This window comes from Geotrypetes seraphini, chromosome 1 (assembly GCF_902459505.1).
Source record: "Geotrypetes seraphini chromosome 1, aGeoSer1.1, whole genome shotgun sequence".
NCBI classification, from domain to species: Eukaryota; Metazoa; Chordata; class Amphibia; order Gymnophiona; family Dermophiidae; genus Geotrypetes; species Geotrypetes seraphini.
Window position 1 is genome coordinate 71250502 of NC_047084.1, and position 20291 is coordinate 71270792.

General features: G+C 41.6%; 1 protein-coding gene and 1 long non-coding RNA gene across 3 annotated transcripts in view; one reads left to right on the plus strand and one right to left on the minus strand.

The window, feature by feature from the left end:
• Positions 1–18037, minus strand: part of LOC117355013 — a 39134-nt gene extending 21097 nt beyond the window's left edge. For both annotated transcript variants that reach the window (XR_004538263.1, XR_004538262.1), the window contains exons 1-3: positions 17932–18037; positions 9807–9937; positions 9338–9452 (exon numbers count right to left, since the gene is read on the minus strand). This is a non-coding gene — a long non-coding RNA (uncharacterized LOC117355013). The remainder of the gene's footprint in view (positions 1–9337; positions 9453–9806; positions 9938–17931) is intronic.
• The window catches only part of AGXT2 (alanine--glyoxylate aminotransferase 2), an 84231-nt gene continuing 81883 nt past the window's right edge, over positions 17944–20291 (plus strand). The window contains exons 1-2 of the mRNA XM_033932919.1: positions 17944–18227; positions 20173–20258. Of these exons, the coding sequence (XP_033788810.1) occupies positions 18113–18227; positions 20173–20258 (201 nt within the window). The 5' untranslated portion in view covers positions 17944–18112. The remainder of the gene's footprint in view (positions 18228–20172; positions 20259–20291) is intronic.

The following is a 20291-nucleotide window of genomic DNA, read 5'->3' on the forward strand; positions in this document are numbered from 1 at the left end:
TTAAACTGTCATTACATATTTGTTAATAGTAGTATAGGTTACAAGGGGAAAGTAAGATTGCTATGAAGATATCGTATCAAATCTATGTTTAAAATTATTGATGAACTGCTGATTTGACCTATGGAAACTATCCAACGTGTTTCAACTAGAGATGTGTTAACTGTGGATTGCCTGAAATAGTGCAGTCTGATTACCGATTAACCAATATGTATGCTGTAACGCAATACATAAGGCCTCACTCTGCTTCCGTGTGCTCAGTGAATTGAGATTTCCTGTAGGTTCCATTCATAAAGGCCTCTACTGCTGCAAACTGAGCAGGATTGTCTCTTACATGCTTAATAGACAGCGCTGTGTCCATCTAGTAGCCCTATAGAAATCATAACATATGCAACGATTGCGGATGTGCAAAATACAGCGGTCAGGTTGATTTTGGGGTTGAATAAATGTGACACCCTTTTATCGGGTGTTGCGTTGGTTGCCAGTGGAGGCACGCGTGAAATTTAAATTCATTTGCTTTAGTTTTAAGATTCTATTTGATTTGACTCCCAAATATATAAATGAACTTTTTCTCTTTTACAACTAATAGACATAAAAGAAGCCCACATTTGATTTTTGCTTTTCCGCCTGTTAAAGGGTGCAAACTTAAAAAATATCATAAGCATCTTCTTTCAGCATGGGGCAAAGACTTAGATCAACTGCTCCTTTTTACCAAAATTTATGGGGAATTTAGAAAACATCTAAAAAACACATTTACCTTTTAAGTACTTAGGTAGTTAATTTGTAAAAATTTTATACTATGGGGGTCCTTTTACTAAGGTGCGCTAGCGTTTTTAGCGCACGCAGGAAATTACAGCGCGCTACACTGCGCACTACGCTTCTAGAACTTAACGCCAGCTCAATGCTGGCGTTAAGGTCTAGCACACGCGGCAATGTAGCACGCACTATTCCATGCGTTAAAGCCCTAGCGCACCTTAGTAAATGGAGCCCTATGTAATTATTAGATTCTTAGGGTTTTTAGCTACTGGTTCTTTACTCTCTAATCTTCTGCTTTTATTGTATTTTAAATTATGTAAACTGCATAGAACTTCACGGCTTTGCAGTATATAAATAAACTGTTATTATTATTATTATAAGTGATAGTAGTAACTACAGGAGCTGAGGACATTGATCTTGCAGCATTTGCTGGTCTAGGAAGCATTTTCTTCTGTCCAGCAAATTACTACCGTACTACCAATAAGAAGGGGGGGGGGTCTGCCCTGGGCACCATCTTGGTAGGGACGTGGCACCCATTCTTCTTTCAGCCCTCCCACTCCTTCCCTGTCCCCCACTGTCGCGTATGCACAGCTTCCCTTCCCTGTGCCTCTGTAACGTTCCTGGTGTGAGCGAGCAGCAACCCCCAAGCTGATATCGCACCTGCGTCTGCTGTTCCTCTGACGACACTTCCCGGACCTGCGCCTAGGAAGTAACACCAGAGGAAGAGCCTACGCAGGCACGATAACAGCTTTGGGGTTGCTGCTCGCGCCAGGAATGTTACAGAGGTACGGGGAAGGAGCCTTTAGGAGTGGAGAAGAGGGCAGGGGAGGGGCGCCTCTCACCTTTGCTATGTCACCAACAACTGCTACTTACCATTTCTATTTTTATAGCGCTACTAGATGTACACAGTGCTGTACACCAAAGCAGACAAACAGGACAAATGTCCTGAGCATAATCATTTGTAGAGCCCAGGTCGTCACTTTCCAATTCCGACATCCTTGGCGCCATGCGCTGCTTAGCACCAAGGCCCGCCAGTGCATCCGACTTCTGACAATCTCCGGCTTCTTCTGCAAAACAGAAATTTTTTTTCCAATTTCTTGCGTGTAGACATTTCACCCCTTCACTGGAGCACACCTTCCGAATAAAAATCACACGATTGGGATGAGGAAAAGCACAATTGCACCACAGCCCGACAGAGCTCTTTTTTTCAAGCAGCCATCTCAGAGGGTGACGTGACTTCCTCCACCTTTGTATACATTTATTTCAGATACTGCTTGAATGCCTTAAGGATTATAAATAGTAAGTGGTCTTTGCGTTGCTTCTAAATGGTGTAATGCTTTGCAATCGGTTCCTCAAGGAATTACACCCCCTTGCATTATCTTTGTAAAATGTTAAAATGATTCCAGTTATTTACCACAGTAAAATGATCACATAGAAAGCTTTACAGGAAAGATACGGTATGAATAGTCCCCCTGAGCTAACCAGAATTATTTTTGCAGAGTGAGAAACCCCATTATTGGGGGCTATTCAGCCATTTAGATAACTCACAGTGGCCAATCCAGGTCTCTAGTACCTGGCCAAAACCCAAGGAGTAGCAATATTCCATGCTACCGATCCAGGGCAAGCAGTGGTTTCCCCCATGTCTTTCGCAATAACAGACTATGAACTTTTCCTCCGGGAACTTGTCCAAACCTTTCTTAAAACCAGCTACACTATCCACTCTTACCACATCCTCTGGCAATGTGTTCCAGAGCTTAACTATTCTCTGAGTGAAAACATTTTTTCCTCCTGTTGGTTTTAAAAGTATTTCCCTGTAACTTCATCAAGTGTCCCCTAATCTTTATAATTTTTGACGGAGTGAAAAATCGATTCACATGTACCCCAATCATATCTTCCCTCAGCCAACTTTTCCAAGCTGAAGAGCCCTAATCTTTTTAGTCTTTCCTCATACAAGAGGAGTTCCATCTCATGTAAGTTGTATACATTACGTGCTACACTTAGGCATGCCCATTTACACCTGCCATTGACTTGGCATAACTGGATATTCCAACAAAAGAGTAGGAAGGTCTCTACAAGAGCAAACAGATAAAGTGACAGTGGTGACCACCAAATGAAAAGATGAGACAGCACAAAAAGTTCCAATAAATAATTCAATTAACTTAAAAGGTTGCACATGGAAGACCTGACGCCATGTTTTGGCTTTTGTTACCTGCATCAGGGGTCTGAAGTGTTAAATAGAGGTATCAAAATTCCAGCATCCAACATGCAAGACTACAATGAGACCTCTTGAAGTGCAGAGTGACAAAAGCTGAAACACGGCCATGCTGGGTCTTATTTGCAACCTTTTGAATAAATTGGAACGTCTTATGCTGACTCATCTCATTTGCTGGCAATTGGCTGTAAATTTATGCTACTATTTATAATTGAGTCTAGGCCCCAAGATGCTATTATAGAATGCATTCCTGGCACTATGTTGAGGTGCCTACATCCAGGCACCCCTTTATTGAATTGCCACCTGTCAAGCCATTGTATTAAGTATTAGCATGAGCATGTGCTAAAAGCATGTCAATTTCTATACCAACTGCATAATGCACTTTATTTAAAGGTGGCTTAACTGTATCTCTTTTGGCCCTAGTTTGTTTGTTTATTCATTTATATCCCACCCTTACCCTGGGCAGGTTACAAACTTATATACAAAAATATAACATTACATCAAACATTACATACACTATCAATACATACTCCCACAATACAAAACCTCCCATACAAAAACTCCCATAATACAAGAAGTACAAACAATTGTTCTAGGCCAGGTGTTCTCAACCCAGACCTCAGGATACCCTAAGCCAGTCAGGTTTTCAGGCTATCCACAATGCATAAGCGTGAAATAGATTTGCAAGCACTATCTTCATTGTATGCAAACCTATCTTGTGCATAGTCCTTGTAAGTATTCTGAAAACTTAACTGGCTGGGTGTGTCCTGAGGACTGGATTGAGAATCCCTGGTCTAAACAATTATTTTTTATACAAAAAGCAAAACAAAAATGGGATTAGTAGGTAATATTGCACCAAGCACCCCCAAAAAAATGTTCAAAAAGAGAATACCCACTTATGTTTTATTTTATTTCTCATCACCGATGATATTAGTAATATTAAGCTCCACAGAGGGGTAGGAAAAGCCTCAGAAGTATATGGGAGTCTCATAGAAAAATCTTTCAACTCTTTATAGCGTCCCTTTTCAGTCATAGGCATAAAAACCTCTCTTCTGGTGCATTATTGATTCAATGGAGCTCATTTTCAATAGACGTCCAAAAGAGAGTATATACCAATGCGTGGACGTCTTACTAGTCAAAACATTCAAGTGGGCATTCTCCCAAAAGACTTTCTAGACATCTTTCTGCTTACCTGTATTTATGTGCACCTACATCTTTCTCCAGTGCGTCTAAATCTTAAGAGGGTGTGTTAGAGGCATGTTTTGGGTGGGCTTAGGACTTGGACGTTCTACAGAGATAATCAAACTTTTAACAAAATTTTGAAGAAATGAGAGCTGTGGTAATTGACCAAGTTCTGCCAGAAATAAGAGGAGGTGATATCTGTAGATTTCTGGCCCAGCGAGAGCAACGCTGGATATGTATGTTATTCAGCTGAACCTATTGGTTTAAACCTTAGGGTTGAATGGCAACATTTTTATTAAAACTCTTCAGATAAAAAGAACATTGGACTTGTCGAATCTCGTCTCCTAAATCCATATAATTTGATATGCATGTGATAGACCAATTGAAAGTCTCCAGTGGGAGCACTGGATTGGCATCGGCCACTTTACGTCAGCGTTTTCTATAAATGCATCAGAATACTAGAAGAGGTGTGTAAAAGTAGAGAGTTAAAGAGAGTGAGGCAGTCCCTATGAAGGATTGAAGAGTTATGGTATGTGCTAAGTGAATTTGGCAGTAGATTGAAGACTTTCCCCTGACTTCATGAAACACTGACAGCATCTGGTGACTCTTTGTTGATATTGAATCAATAATGCACCAGAGAGGTTTTTGTGTCTATGACTGAAAAGAGGAGCTACAAAGAGTTGCAAGATTTTCTCTGTGAGATTTCCATTATACTTCTGAGGCTTTTTCTACCCTCTGTGGAGCTTATTATTACTAATATCATTGGTGAAGAGAAATAAAACAAAACATAAGTGGATATGCTCTTTTTCAGTGTTTGATTTTGGGGGGGATGCTAGACAATTATTTGTCTTAGATAAGATGAGTGAATACTTTGTTGAATTTATTCCATAAATATATTTTCAGATTATATGGCAACTCATGGTCTGGGCTTCTTTGTTCATATATATCAAAGTCAGACTTCCCACCTGGTACTTTTCAGCATCTTAAATTATCAAACTCAACAAATTTAATTGAACAGTGCATGTCATTGGGCAAGTTATGATTTTCACCTGTTCATGCCAATAGATAAATCAATCTCTGCTAACTAAACACCCACCTTAATTCCAAACACAGGTTTGCAAATTAACTTCTTGGAAGATCACCCATCCCTGATGGTTAATCAGCTATCTGCAATACCTTTGTGCCAATGCTAATTGCTGTGCTCCAGTAAATGTAGCTTTATTTCAATGTGGTATGTGCTGTTTTTCAGACCACTTATAATGCATGGACTTCTCAGAGAAATTTATGTAAGGTTTGATCTATGAAATAATTTTAATTGCATAGGCAAGGCCATTGTTAATTTGATATATGCAGATTGATTGACTTGTCTGAACACTCAGGATGCTTCACTTGACTGAAGCCATGCCATACAAGAGAGGCTTGTCTTTTATAGCTAATGCCAAAATTTACCCTTTTCATAGTCAAATACCAATGCATGGAAAATCTGGTGTTTTTAATAATCCAGAATGTTTATGTCTGAACTATAAGTATTTTCATACAGGGGCCTAGCTCCATATATCTCAATTTCTGGAATCTTCTAAGGACTATATTGCAAAACAAGCCACATTGTTGGTTATTTTTAAGAAAGAATTAGAAAAACAGGATATTCTTAAACTATATTTTGCTAAGTAACAGGCTTTGTTCTGTGGTCATCACTGATGTAGCTAAGCAGACACAATCTCGGAGGAAACAGTTCCTTCAGCTCAAGCCTAGGGTCTTGGCTGTGAGAGCTACTTTCTTCCTCAGATTTCCATGCAAATGTTTAATTTCCTATGGGAATAATTGAGACATATTTGTGGATCCATCTCAGTTGGAATTATTTCTGAAAGATAAACCTGTATTGGAGAAAGATTTAGAAACTAATGTGTTGGTTGAAGATTAAAAGTGATTTAAATATTTGCTGCTTGACCTGAATGAATATTTTGAGACTGTTTTCCTTAGAAATATTTTCTTAGTCCTCTTAGGAATTAGGACAGCCTCATTAATGTGGACTATATGATGATTTAAGAGTTTATATTTTTTCCCTTTGGGTTTTTCTGCTCTTTGTTTCTGCTTAAATTTATTTTCTTGTAATATGTTATTAATGTAACAAATGGAAATTAATTAAAAAATAAACATAGGAAATGTACCTGTGTTTCAGACTTCCCAAGCAAACTTGCTTCTCTGTGGTGAAGGAAAACATTGACTTTTCACAACCACAGAGTGTTTGCAAATATGTGCAAGAAGGACACTTCACCTCATGCATCCAAACACTACAGGTAGAGTCTGCCTGGCATGTTGACCTTGGTATTTTGTATGCTGCTTAAACTATCTCAGGATAATTAACAAAATTTCAATGATTGTCTAAGAGCGAGACAGATGAGATAAGCACTTTTGAACAGATGAGGAATGGATTTGGACTGCGCTCACAGTACTTTCTGTTCACCTAGCTAAAAGGCAGCAAGATAAACAAACTTGCTGCTGCATTTTAAATACAGAATTTTAAAGAAATATGTATTAAAAGATAGATATATATGTAAATGACATAAAAGATGAAATATTTTTGGGTGGTATTGGTTATGTATTAAAATGTATCCTCCCTCTGTTTCAAAGCTATATATTGTATTTCTGTTCTTTTCCACATCGCACTGCACTTGGCACACTTCACGCAAATAGGATATATAAAGTCCTTTTATCAAGGTAGATATTCGATCCTGTACTTAATTATTCCAGCAATGTACACATTGTATTTTATTACAAATAAATCACTTGTGAAATCTCCCAATGGTGTCTTATTTCATTTAAGCCATTTATAACAAGGTATGTAAGCATTAATACAAATAATAAAGGAGGTCATTTTACTAAGCTGTGGTAAAAAGTGGCCTTAGCACGCCCTGAAGTTTCAAGTTTTATTCAAATTTGATATAATCACCTATCAAAAATTTCTAGGTGAAACACAAAAATACGAATTATACAATGCTAAAACTGTATAGGCATAATTCCAAACTAACTAGACATACTGGAACACAAGGGGAGGAACAACATTCATTATAGGATAGAAAAACAATCAAGATAAGAACATCTAGGTAAAGGTATAAAAATAAAATAGAATTTTTGTTATTGGATATGGGCGTTTGGTGAAATTGAGGTTACAATGCGAAAGCATCTTTGAACAGTTTCCCTTTGAAGCGGTCAAGTATTTTTTCTTCCCTTAAATCTAGGGGTAGTGCATGGGTCTTTCCTGTATGCTAAGACCACTTTTTAACCATGCCTGCAAAAATTACTTTTTCCTAATTTTTGCATTAATGGCCATGTGATAATGTTAAGGAATCACTAACTGAGTGGTATGAATAACCAATATACAAAAATATCAAATAATCCACTCGAATGAAGAGGTCTGCATTCAATAAGCTACTAACAATTTTTATTAGACATATTTTTAAACATATTTTTGATCGTATTTGGTCGTATTATTTATGCAGGAAAAGGCCTCAGAGTCAGGGAGTACTGCACTTTATTGTCTCATTGACTCTCACTGTCAGCGTAGATATAATCCGTATAACCACTCCATACTTCAATCACTGGCCAAAAACCTGCTTAATACATTATTACTATTTATCTTTTGCTTCTTATCTTTTTATCCTTTTTTTTATTATAACTTGTGATTAATAAACTCCACAGTGAACATTTGTTCCATTACCTCTATTATATCTAAGGCATCCAGTGGCAGAGGAATCCCACTTGGAGTCTGTGGATCTTCTTTCAGTCTTTGAACTTTTCCTGTAGATTTTACAGATGTTTCCAGGTTCTGCTTGTTAGAAGCCATTTTCTAAAGTTTTTGTCTTTATATTTGAGAGAAATTGTAACTTTAGAGTCTAAAAATGATGTTCAGAGGAGGGAGCTTAACTGTTAACCAGCCATCCACTAGGGCCTCAAGTTCCGGAATCCTGTTTTCGCTCTTATATCTGTACCATATCAAGCTACCGGGACCAGGACCAGGACCGGAGCTTTTTCATGCTATGTTTATAAATTACCATGTGAGCACTTACTACTACTACTATTTATTTCTAGAGCGCTACCAGACGTACGCAACACTGTACAGAGTAGTGCTGCCCGATTCACGATTCAAATCGATTCACCGATTCATTTCGGGTGAATCGATTCAAATCGATTTACCCCGCCAAAAAATCGGCCTCCCGATTCATTGACTGACCCTCCCCACTCGCCCTCTAAAGCAGAAGCGGCAGCGCTGCCTTTTGCTGGCCTGCCGCTCCTGCTTTAGAGGGTGAGTGGGGAGGGTCAGTCAGGAAGTGGCTTACCCGCTACTGTGCTCTCCATCTTCCCCCTGGCCTCCAGAATAAATCTCCCTAACTTCAGCAGCCTGCAATAAGATCGCTGGCGCTAGCGATCTTTGCAAGCTGCTGAACAGCTTCAGAGCGTCTTCTCTCTGCCATGTTCCCGCCCCTTCACCCGAGGTGAATCGAATCAAATCAGAAATTGGGCAGCACTACTATTTACCCTCCTTCATTGAGAAAAATGGCCATTTAACCCTACTCTTTGTTTTCTGTCCAATAACCAATTCTTAATCCACAATTGAACATTGCCTTCTGTCCCATGACTCTTTAATTTTCTTAGGAGCCTCTCATGAGTAACTTTATCAAAAGCTTTCTGGACCATTTCGTTTATGCCAGTAGTGGCCAGATACAGCCACTAAATGGCATTCATCCCACCTAAGCCTAACATCACCTTATACGGATTGCATTGGTCCATTCAGTCAGATGTTCAGCTCATACTATCCATATAAGTTTTGAAACTACACAGATACTGAAGTTATTTGCTAACTGGCTGCTGAACATAGAGGGCCTATTCAGATATTCAGTCAGCGGTGCTCAGTGTTTTGCTAACCGCCACTAGCTTTACTGCCAGGCCATGTTTGGGGACCAGCATTGACTATCCAGGCATATGTAGCCAAGTAAAACAGAGGTCAACTGAAACTGCTTTTTAAAGTTTCAGCCGTAAGCGAAACCACCACGGAAACTACCTCAAAATTTATCACCTGGTTTCAGCCGAAACCAAAAACTAAAGTTTGATTGTGTAAATGTGAACCAATGAGGCCCACTGGCGATTATCCGAGCTTGCAGTTGGCAGCCCTCTGCCAAACCCACAGATTACCTTCTAGCCCCAGGAACTGCAAGCACAGGCTGACAACCGGGAGATCCATTTTAAGAAGGAGTTCTCAGCAAGTCTGGTAATTTAAGTTCCCAAGTCAATGCAGATGAAATAGGACCTTTGTGACAACATGTAAAAAAACATCATGGTTACCAACTTTTTATCTTACTCAAACTGTGCAAAAGTAGCAAGAAAAAGTAACATTGGGATGTTTCCCATTTTGTATTTAGTTATAACATTGATTAAGGACAAGCAGGATATAGATTCTTACAAAAAGTGTAAAAGAGAACAGACGTTATACCAGCCTGATGCATAATCCAGAATTTAAAAAACCACATTGACATTACTGAATGTGAGGACTATATGCGCTGAGAAATTACAATCAAAAGCAATTCATTTGACAAATTTATTTTCTAATATATAAATGTCATTTCATTATAATAATATTTCCCTACCAGAACTATAAACTGACCAGTACTTGTGCTTGAAAACAATCACTGCAGGTTCCTTTCTCACAGAATCTAGCTTCTGTACACCACAAGTTTGATTAAAACACTTCATCTTCATCATACCCAAAAGAGCCTGGAAATTCTTGAAAATCACCTAAATAGTATCCAAGCCAGAAAATAAATAAATAAATATATATATATAATTTAAATAATGAAGGACCATATTTTGTCTCCAAGCAAAATAGCTTTTGCACACATGGAACTCAGCTTATGAAAACTGAAATTAAAAGTCACAGATCTTTTACAATGGCTGACTTTGCACCACATTTGGAGTGACAGCTGATGTCATATCTCAACAGAAAGACTAATTCCTAAGGAGTATATCATCTCAAATTTACAGACTTAAATTCCTGATAAACCTTTATCAAAAGATTTATTTGGAACATTCTGTTTGCCATATAAACTACTTTGTATGTAAGATCATACCTGCATTATTTGCAATTGCATTATACACACATGCAAAAAAAGAATACAAAGAGTAGCTCTCTCCCCACCCCACTTCCAACTCCCTTACAATGCCTTGTGGTCTAGTGGTGTTGTTAGGGCAGGAGTGATCCTCAGTGTTCTTGCCCATATCAGCTCTACTGTCAAAACAGCTGCTGTGACCTCTTGTGGCAGTCTTGCGAGATTGCCACTAGAGTTCAAGGTAGTTATTTTGAGAGCAGAGCCAGCATTGGCAGGAGTGTCGAGATCACTTCTGCCTTGACTTATATTCCTAGATTGACAGGAATTATAAGATAGGCCTGAAAGTCTCCTGGAAGAGATGGTGGAAAAAGAGACTGTCTGAATTCAAGAGGGCCTGGGATAGGCATGTGGGATCTCTCAGAGGGAGAAAGAGATAATAGTTACTGTGGATGGGCAGACTAGATGGGCCATTTGGCCTTTATCTGCCATCATGTTTCTATGAAAGGGAAAACCCTATACGTGGGCAGGGGTAAAGGCAACCTCCTGTTCAGATGAGAGGGGGAGGGAGGGAAACAGAACAAAGTACAAATTTTTGGCTTCTACTGGAAATATACAGCCAGTTTCGGCTGAAACTAAACCCATGGTCATACTCTTTTGGCTGAAACCAAAACCAGGCAGAAAAAAATTGGGGCCAGTTTTGGCACCATAACTGAAACCGAAATTCGGTCAGCCTCTAAAGTAAAACATAGTTGGTTAAGTGCAATATTCTGCACTGGCTGCAATGTACTGCATAAAGATAGGACTGTGTTTTATGTGGTCCTATTTACCGTATTTGCCGGCGTATAAGACGACTTTTCAGTACCTTAAAATCCTCCCCAAAGTCGGGGGTCGTCTTATACGCCGGGTACTGTTTACATCACAGTTCTTCAACCGGTGCCGGTCCGCAGAAAATTCCTGCCGGTCCGCACAGGACCGGCGAGATGGACCCGTTAAAATTTCTGCCCCGATGGTGTTTGCAGAAATCTTCTGTTCCTCCCAGCCTCGGGCGATCAACAGAGGCGGTCATTCCCTCTGTGAGTCTCGCCTATGCGGAAACAGGAAGTTGAAACAAAATAGGCGGGACTCAGAGAGGGAAGGTCCCGACGTTTGCAGCCTGTCTTGATCGCTGCCCCTGCTGAGTCGCCGAAGAGGGCCGCGGGGAAAGTGCAGGCAGAGAGAAGATGGTCAACGTGCGCGGGGAGGTCAGCGTGTCGATTGGGGCCATCAGCAGCGTTTGTGCTGAGTCTGCCCACGTGCAGGATGCGGCGGGTAGGGGCCTCCGACTCGTCTTGGGCGGCTGGGCCTGCGGTGCAAAGCTGTTTTTGCCGGCTTGGGGGGGGGGGGTCGCGAATCGGAAGAAGGGGTAGTCTTATACGGCGAGTATATAACAAACTCTATATTTTAACTGTAAAAGTTGGGGGGTCGTCTTATACGCCCAGTCGTCTTATACGCCGGCAAATACGGGTATGTGTTTTTCCTAGCTGGTTAAGTACTGAATATTGGCACTTAGCAGGCTAAGTGCCAACTATGCCCCTTGGAATGCCCACAAAGTAGCTGATGTTGGTTTAGGTACTAACCAGGGATTTTCAGCATTACTATCCAGTTAAGAGCTGCTAAATATACCCTGTTAGCCTCAGACAAGTAATTTAAATGACCAGGAGCTGTTTCTGTCCATTTAAATTGCTTTGAATATTGACCACATAATTTCTTCTGAGTGCCTGCTATTATGTGACATATACACAGACATTTGAGAAGGAGAGGTGGAGTGGAAACTAGGTCAGTAATGATGTATCTTTCAAAGTAAGCACCTATGCACTGATTCTTACCAACACATACAGCACAAAGTCGCTTATGCCTCAGATCAGCTGAATATTCTGGGGGAACTTCTGATAAAGATTTGCAAGCTCTTATGTTGCTCTTGTGAAATGGATCTGCAATATATAATTTCCCCTCTTATGCACCCTCTTCATAAATTACCCTCAATAAATCTCCAAAAGCTACTGACCCAGATAAATGGGCTATGACAGGGGTGTCCAATGTCGGTCCTCGAGGGCCGCAATCCAGTCGGGTTTTCAGGATTTCCCCAATGAATATGCATGAGATCTATTTACATGCACTGCTTTCAATGCATATTCATTGGGGAAATCCTGAAAACCCGACTGGATTGCGGCCCTCGAGAACCGACATTGGACACCCCTGGGCTATGACATCTGCCTTCCCCCCTCCCCTCCCTAGGGCTAAAAGTAGGCAGTGCTGAGTTTGTGTGCTTGCCAGTAATTGTGTTTAACTTTGGATTGCAGCTGCTCCTTTCAACCCCCCACTAGAAGCTGACACCCCAGGTGAGCTTTGTTTTTCCAGGAAGTTCTTGGAGGTTTGCACGGATATGTGTCCATTCCCCCTCCTCCCCCCCCCTTCTAAATTTTACATTTTTGTGGCTGAAAGGAAGGGCAAAAGCATGGTTGCATGAACAAGGTCCATTTTCAAGAGAATGAAAAGTAACTGAAGAGTAAGATTAAGACTAGTTAGTTATTGTTACTCACTTTTTATTTTAACCGGACATGAATAGAACATGTTGAGTAACATCTTCTAGCTATACATTGTTATATGAGATCCATTAAGATCTCTGATAAGACATTTGGAGCATTGAGATAAAGTAGCAGATTTCTGCTTCTCAATGGCCACGGATTTGGACTTGGAGGATGAGATGTACAGCGTCAGCATCTATGAGACAAACTTGGTTTTTCTTATTACATAGGTCTTTTTGGACCCCAGTTCGTTTGCAGAAGTTAAATAGCTTTAAATCTAATAGATGCTGGCACTGTCATCTTGAAATAGGGACACTGGATCATCTGTTGTTCTATTGTCCTTTGATACTCAATTTTTGGAAGTCAATATGGGACATATCAATAACAAACTGGAATCATTGATTCCATTAACTTATGATGTAGTCATCTGTGGGACACTATTGCATATTAAATCCCCATTGAACCGTTATACATGCCGGCTTTTCATTATCATTTCCGGGATTGCCATGGAAATGGTTACCCACAATTGGAAAAATTGGGATAGGCTTAGTTTTACCTTTAGGTGGGCGAATTTATGTTTGTGTTATAAGTATGAGAAAATGAACGCTGACATGTTGGGGCATAATAATTTATTCAAATTAGTTTGGGGTCCATTAATGACTTTTGTTACTTCCTAAGGTCATTTGTGATTAGCCTGTTGTGCTGCAGCTGAACCAATAAAAAAGACAAACTCAACAATCGGAGGTCCAGAACCATCACCCACCCAAAATAACCCATTTGCCTCAAAAAGTAGCCCAAAAACCTGCCACCCGCTCAAGCCCTTTATTTCCCGCCAAGGGCCTTAAAAAGTAGCCCAATTGGGCAGGAAAATCACCCAACTGGCAACACTGGCGTGTAGTCAGAATTTCTAGGGTAGGAACTCCAGAATGAGGCTTGGAATGAACTGTGAGAGAGACAATTGGAGCACCAGAATTATGCTTGTATGTATATATACAGTATGTAGAGTATGTATGCAGTATGTAGAGAGAAAGGAGGGGGGGGCAGTTGAAGTATCAGAAAGAGGCTTGGAATGCTCAGAGAGGCAGCTGGAACATCAGACTGAGGCTTGGAACATTTATTGGTTGAAGTTATACAGGAGGTTGTTGGGTTTGGGAGAAACAGAGGGCTGTGAGCAAGTAAATAATAGCATCCACAGCATAGCATGCGGTCCCCTGTTTTTCGCAAATCTGTGATCGGCGGCCTGTGCATGCAGCCCGTTGATCTGGAAGCCTTCCCTCTCATGCAGATGTCAGAGGGAAGGCTTCCTGGTCAGTGAACCGCATGCAGGAGCCACCAATTGCAGCTTTGAGAAGACCAGCTGGCTGCGTGCAGGAGCCGCCACTCGTGGCTTTGCCAACAAAAGTGCAGCTGGGAGGAGGAAGCCGGCCAGAGGAGGTAAAGCGGGAGGCACAAATTTGGGACACAGAACATAGGGGACGATGATGGGCACATTGCAACATGGAAGGGAGGAGGAGGGGCGCATTGGCATCAGAAGGGAAAAGCTGGGTCGCGTTGGGACACAGAAGGAAGGGAGGAAGAAGAAACTTCAAACAAAGGAGGGAGGAAAGGAGGGAGGGAGTATGAATATGGGACACAATGGAGTGAGGCAGGGGAGCATGAATTTGGGAGATAGGATGGAAGAATGGAGGAAGTGAGGGAAAGAGATGCTGAGGTGGAGAGGGAATAGAAAGGAAAAAATTGTTGGGCATGGGTGCCTGAATGAGAAGGAAAGACAGATGGTGCACATGGTGAAATGAAGAAAGCAGGTGAATTGTTGGGCAAAGGGAGAGAGAAAGAAATATTGGACATGGTGGTGGGAGGGGCATGGGGAAGAGAGAGATGAGAGGGAGAAATGTTGGATGTGGTGGAGAGGGAACAGTGGGACTGATGAAGAACAAAAATAAGTGTAAACCTCCTATCTTTTCTTTCTATATAAACTACAGTGTCAGATATAAAAAAAGGATTTTACACATTAAGAGCCTTGAGGACTATTTCAGGAAAAATATCTACATACCCTTCTTCATGCTTTAATAACCTCAAAATTGGATTATTGCAACATTGTGTACTTGGGGACCTCAAATAGAAATCTGAAAAGATTACAAACTTTGCAGAATACTGCAAAGTTCTAGGCTTAAAAAAAAAATTTTGATAGGGTAACACCTCTACTTGCAATATCATTAGCTACCCGTTCGTTATAGAATTCAGTTTAAAGTTCTATTCCTTGCGCATAGAGTCTTCTACTCTCTACAGCCTGAATATATACATTCGTATTTGATTCCTTACTCGCCACTAAGAACCTTGAGATCAACTCAAGATAATACCTTTTGTTTATAGAGCTAGGTGGGTGTCTACTCATAATAAAGCATTTTATTTTGCAGTTCCAAATTTATGAAACCATATGCCATGAGAGTTGAGATTAGAGCCAAATTTAAAATCTTTCAAAATTATGTTAAAAACATAAGAACTTGCCACTGCAGGGTTGGACCAGTGATCCATCGTGCCCAGCAGTCCGCTCCCACAGTGGCCCCCAGGTCAAAGACCAGTGCCCTGAGACCAGCCCTACCTGAAACGTTCCGGTTCAACAGGAACTTGTCTACTTTGTCTTAAATCCCTGGAGGGTGTTTTCCCCTAGAACAGCCTCTGGAAGAGTATTCCAGTTTTCCACCACTCTCTGGGTGAAGAAGAACTTCCTTTCGTTTGTACAGAATTTATCCCCTTTTAACTTTAGAAAGTGCCCTCTTGTTCTCCCTACCTTGGAGAGGGTAAACAACATGTCTTTATCTACTAAGTGTATTCCCTTCAGTATCTTGAATGTTTCTATTATGTCCCCTCTCAGTCTTCTCTTCTGAAGGGGTCAGGGTGGTAAGGAAGGGTGTGGAGGGTGAGAAAATGGGTCAGGGTGGTGTGGAAAGGGGTGGAGGGTGAGAAAGGGGGTCAGGGTGGTATGGAAGCGTGGTGAAGGGTGAGATAGGAGGTCAGGGTGGTATGGAAGTGTGGTGGAGGGAGAGAAAGGGGGCAGATGCTGATGGAAGTGGGGGAAAGGGAGAGGAGAGAGTGAAATGCCAGACCATGGGGGTGTGGGAGAGGGAAGGAAAGGAGAGAGATGCCAGACCATGGAAAGAGTATTGGTTGGAACCAGAAGTATGGGACTAGAATAAAAGATAGTCCAAGTATAAAGAGAGAAGTTTCTTGCAGTGTTTACATTCAATTTCTTAAAGTTCAAATGCATCCTTAAAGAGAAAGGTGCTCATAATCGAAACAGAAAAAACGTCTAAACACCCGCCTAAATCGGTACTTGGACGATCTAAAAGACAAGACCCCCTTTCTCACCAGCTGTCCCCACCCGCGTAGATTGAGATGAGTATCACTATCTATATTGCATGAGTTAATAAAGAAATTATACTATTTATCTCTATGTGCCATTGGTCTGTATGAAAGAAAGTCTGTTTTCATGCAGTAGGCACTATTGAGGTTTGTGAAACCTCCTAAGTATTATGAACACACATTTACAGAGACCATATATATAACTTTTTGGAATAACGGGTCTTTGGATATACAATTCTGAGTAATCTAGCTTGTACTGGAATAAGTATGGCAGTCGCGCTGAGGTGCCGTTTTGTGCACCCCCTTGAAGCGTGCACCCGGGGTGGACCGCCACTGAACAGCAATGCTTTGTTTCTGGGGGAACAGCCTGAAACACAGTTCCCCTACTACTTTCCAGGCTCCAGAGCTGCAAGGTATTCTCCTACAACCAGGTGTGTAGCTACCGTTGAGCGAGCCTGGCAAAATGCTCAGGGCTACCCAATGGTAAGGATCACCTGAAGCTGCATGCACTTGACTCAGTCATCTGCCCATAGACCATAACTGCTCCAGCTCAAATTCCTCAGCTTCCTCCTGCCATACCTTCACATGCTGCAATTTGTGGCTAACAAGAGCCTGAAAGCTGCTGCTTCAGGTGTGTGTGTGTGTGGGGGGGGGGGGGTGTCCTTTCTGTACAACATCCCTCCCACAGGAAGTTGCATCAGAGACGGAAATTGGCACAGGAAAGGCCCCACTAGCCACAGTGGCAGCTTTCAGGCTCTTTTTGAGATGAGTGCATCATGTGGAGACCCAGCAGGAGAGAGCTGGAGCCAGTCCCGTGGGGCAGGAGGGATGGAGAGCTAGATACTGGCCAGTGGGGATTGCGGGGTTGCAGTGCTAGACCTGAGGAAAAGCAGAGAAAAAAGAGAGAGACCTGAAGGAAAGGAGAGGGCAGATGCTGGAATCACATTGGGAAGTGGAAGAAAGAGAGAGAGAGAGAATTGGAGGGAAGAAAGGGACTTGAGGGGGGCACAGAGAGGAGGGAGACTGGAGGAGAGAGAGAGAGGAGGAGAGATGCTGGACCAATGGAGGAAGTTGGGAAGAGATGCCAAACTATGGAGAAGGGGGGGGTGTGGAGAGTGAGGCTGGACAGGGGCAGGAACATAGAAGAGATAGTGGTCAGGGAGGGAATAGGTTCAGGGACACAGAGGGGTAAAACTAGATACAAAGGAAGAGACAGGGACACAGGGGGAGATGTTGGTTTATATATAGAGAGAAGAAATGTCAAAAGGACAGGAGACACTGGAGAGGGTTAAATAAAAACAGACTAAAGCAATGCTCAGATAACAAAGGTAGAAAAGTTCTAAGTATTTGTTTCTGAATTTATTAATTGTAATATGTCAGCTTTAGGAAATGAGTATCACTGTCTATTTTGGCCTAAAGTAGTATATAGAAAAATATTTCTTCTTTATTGTAGCTTTAGGAAATGTGCAACTTGGCTCGCTTACTCCTAGCTTGGGCCTGGCTCACCTACTTCTGGCTCGTCTACTCCTGCCTGGGGTCTGGCTCAATTTTTTCTGCCTGGGGCCCATCCAGTCCTAGCTAGCCACTGTCTCCAGCCCCTCCCTTTCAAGTTGCCTGCAGAAAGAAAGGAGTGAGACAGACACTCTACTCCCAGACTCAATCCCTTTTCTCCTGCTGCTCCTGCCCATGGCCCGCCTATCCACTCCTCCCCTTCCCCTGGGAACACAGTTTCCCTTCCTTTTTGTCTACAACTTACGCTCTGAGGTCACAGCTCTCTCTCTCTCTTCCATCCCCACTGGTGGCTCTTCACTTTCTGTACTCTTTGTTGCTTAGAATGCAAAATACATACAGGACAAAAATAAATCTTCCCCTCAACAGTCCCTGAAGCCACTGCTCTTCTCCTCTCAGTTTTTCTATTTTCTGCCTGGGGAAAGACGATGCAGGGAGCGATCCGAGGCTGTGGATTCCACTTCTCACTCAGCAAGCGACAGGGGAGAATTCCTTTGAGATTCTTTCCTACCAGCAGCTCCAGCAGGTTTCACTCCTTAGTTGGTAAGTGAAGGCTTGACAGGAGGAAGGGAGCACAGTTTAAACCTGCAACAACTACAGTGCTGATGTAACCATTCGGCAAGACCAGGCAATCGCCTAGGGTGGCAGATTCTTGAGGTCACTGTGGTATATAAGAACTAATGTAATATAATGTAATGAAATGAAATGGCACTACTCAGTAACAAAAATCATGTTACATAGTGATATCAGGCCTATAGTATTTACTGAATAGCACTTAAGTACAATTTGGGCATTTATACACTTATGTGAACACATGTATACCATGTTTCTAATCATCTACATGCGTATTCAGTGCATAAATGTAAATGCCCACTTTGTGTATAATTGCTGTTTGAATATTGACCTTAGAGTATTTTATATGCTTCAGCCAGCTTTAAAAAAAAAAAAATAAAAATCCATTACCAGAAGAACTGAATATTGACCTAAATATGTGACTAATCTAATCTAAACCTTAAGTTTACAGTGGTGCCTCGCATAACGAACGCCTCGCACAGTGAACGCTGCACACAACGAACTTCATGTCTTGATTCATACAACGAACTTCGTTTCACACAACGAAGTCGCCCGAGCTTCCACGATCGCTGCCGATGTATTGCATCCTTCCGCGCAGGCACTGCAGGCAGTCGTTAGTCACTGCGCTTAACGCGTTTCACATAACGAACTTTTCGCATAACAAACTTGCTCCTGGAACGAATTAAGTTCGTTGTGTGAGGCACCACTGTATATGCCGCATCATCTCCATGAATATGAAGCTCGACACGGTTTACAAGAACTTAAAAATATAGGTAGAGAAGGCAAAGGTTTACATACACTTATATGTAGACTGTCTGGGAAAAGATGACTGAAGTCTCAGATCCAAAAGGTTGAGACTGGCCAGTTTTTCATGTCATGGGTTTCTAAGCAATCTGTAAAACTTACATGTTTGAACTTTTGTAACTTTTTTATTTGTTCACATAAAAGAATAGGGTTTGAACTGTTGCGTTACTAATTGTTCGCTCCAATGGACCTCCATTTTTATTTTTTTTTTTGCTTCTGGTGACGTTAGTCACCTTTTCCCAGAGATGGTCACCTATTTTCTTTAACCTCTAATTGCAGTGAAATCATAAGAGTCACAGCTGCACACTACTATGACATCTGTGCTGAATTGTAGTCACAGGAATGTCATTTGAACTAGTCACAATAATTAATTGCAATGACTCAGTTCCGAGATTATCATCATGGATACAAAGTGAAGAGCTGCTGGGCTTGCAGCCACTGCTTTGAAGAGCCATACCACTCAATTGATAATTAGTTTGAACAATGTCATGGCTGTCTCCTAAAGACGAATGCAAGAGCAGTGATTTGGAGCACAGAATCAAAGCAAGGGCAGTCATGGAGTAGAGAATGACACGGGGATAAATTTTTCCCTGTCCCAACCCTGCAAGTTTTGTTGCTCTCCTTGTCCCTGCCCCATTCATGGAAGCTCTGCCTTAACCACACAAGCCTTTGAACACTTATGATTTTAAAGTGTTTGAGCCTTGTGCAGATGAGGACAGAGCTTGCAGGAATGGGGCAGGGACAGGAAACGAACTTTCTGGGACAGGATGGGAAAATGAGTTCCCGTGGAGATGGGGAAAATTTTGTCCCTGTGTCATTCTCTACCATGGAGTGCAGTAAGAACTATTCCCCAGTGAACTGTGAATCTGTGACATTGGAAGCGGATTCACAGAATGAAGAAAGTCCTGGATAGCCAGGGGTTCAGCAGAAACCCAGAAACTCCTCCATTCAGTGTCAAATGAAAACTGAGATCAGGTTAATAAAACTAACCTAAACATCTCTGTTTTCTGTTGTATTTATGCAATAGGAAATTGAGCTTTCCAGTCTCATGTGATTTCTGATGTAGACTTTGGACATTTTGGTAACATTCCCAATTTCTGTCTCAATGCAGGTAGCCTCTGGCAGTCAAGCAATGAAAATACCCCTCCTGTACAGCCCCAAATGCCTCCATGTGACTTTTCACCGCAACCATATGAGGTACGATTTTATCTAGATAGCGATGGGGAGCTC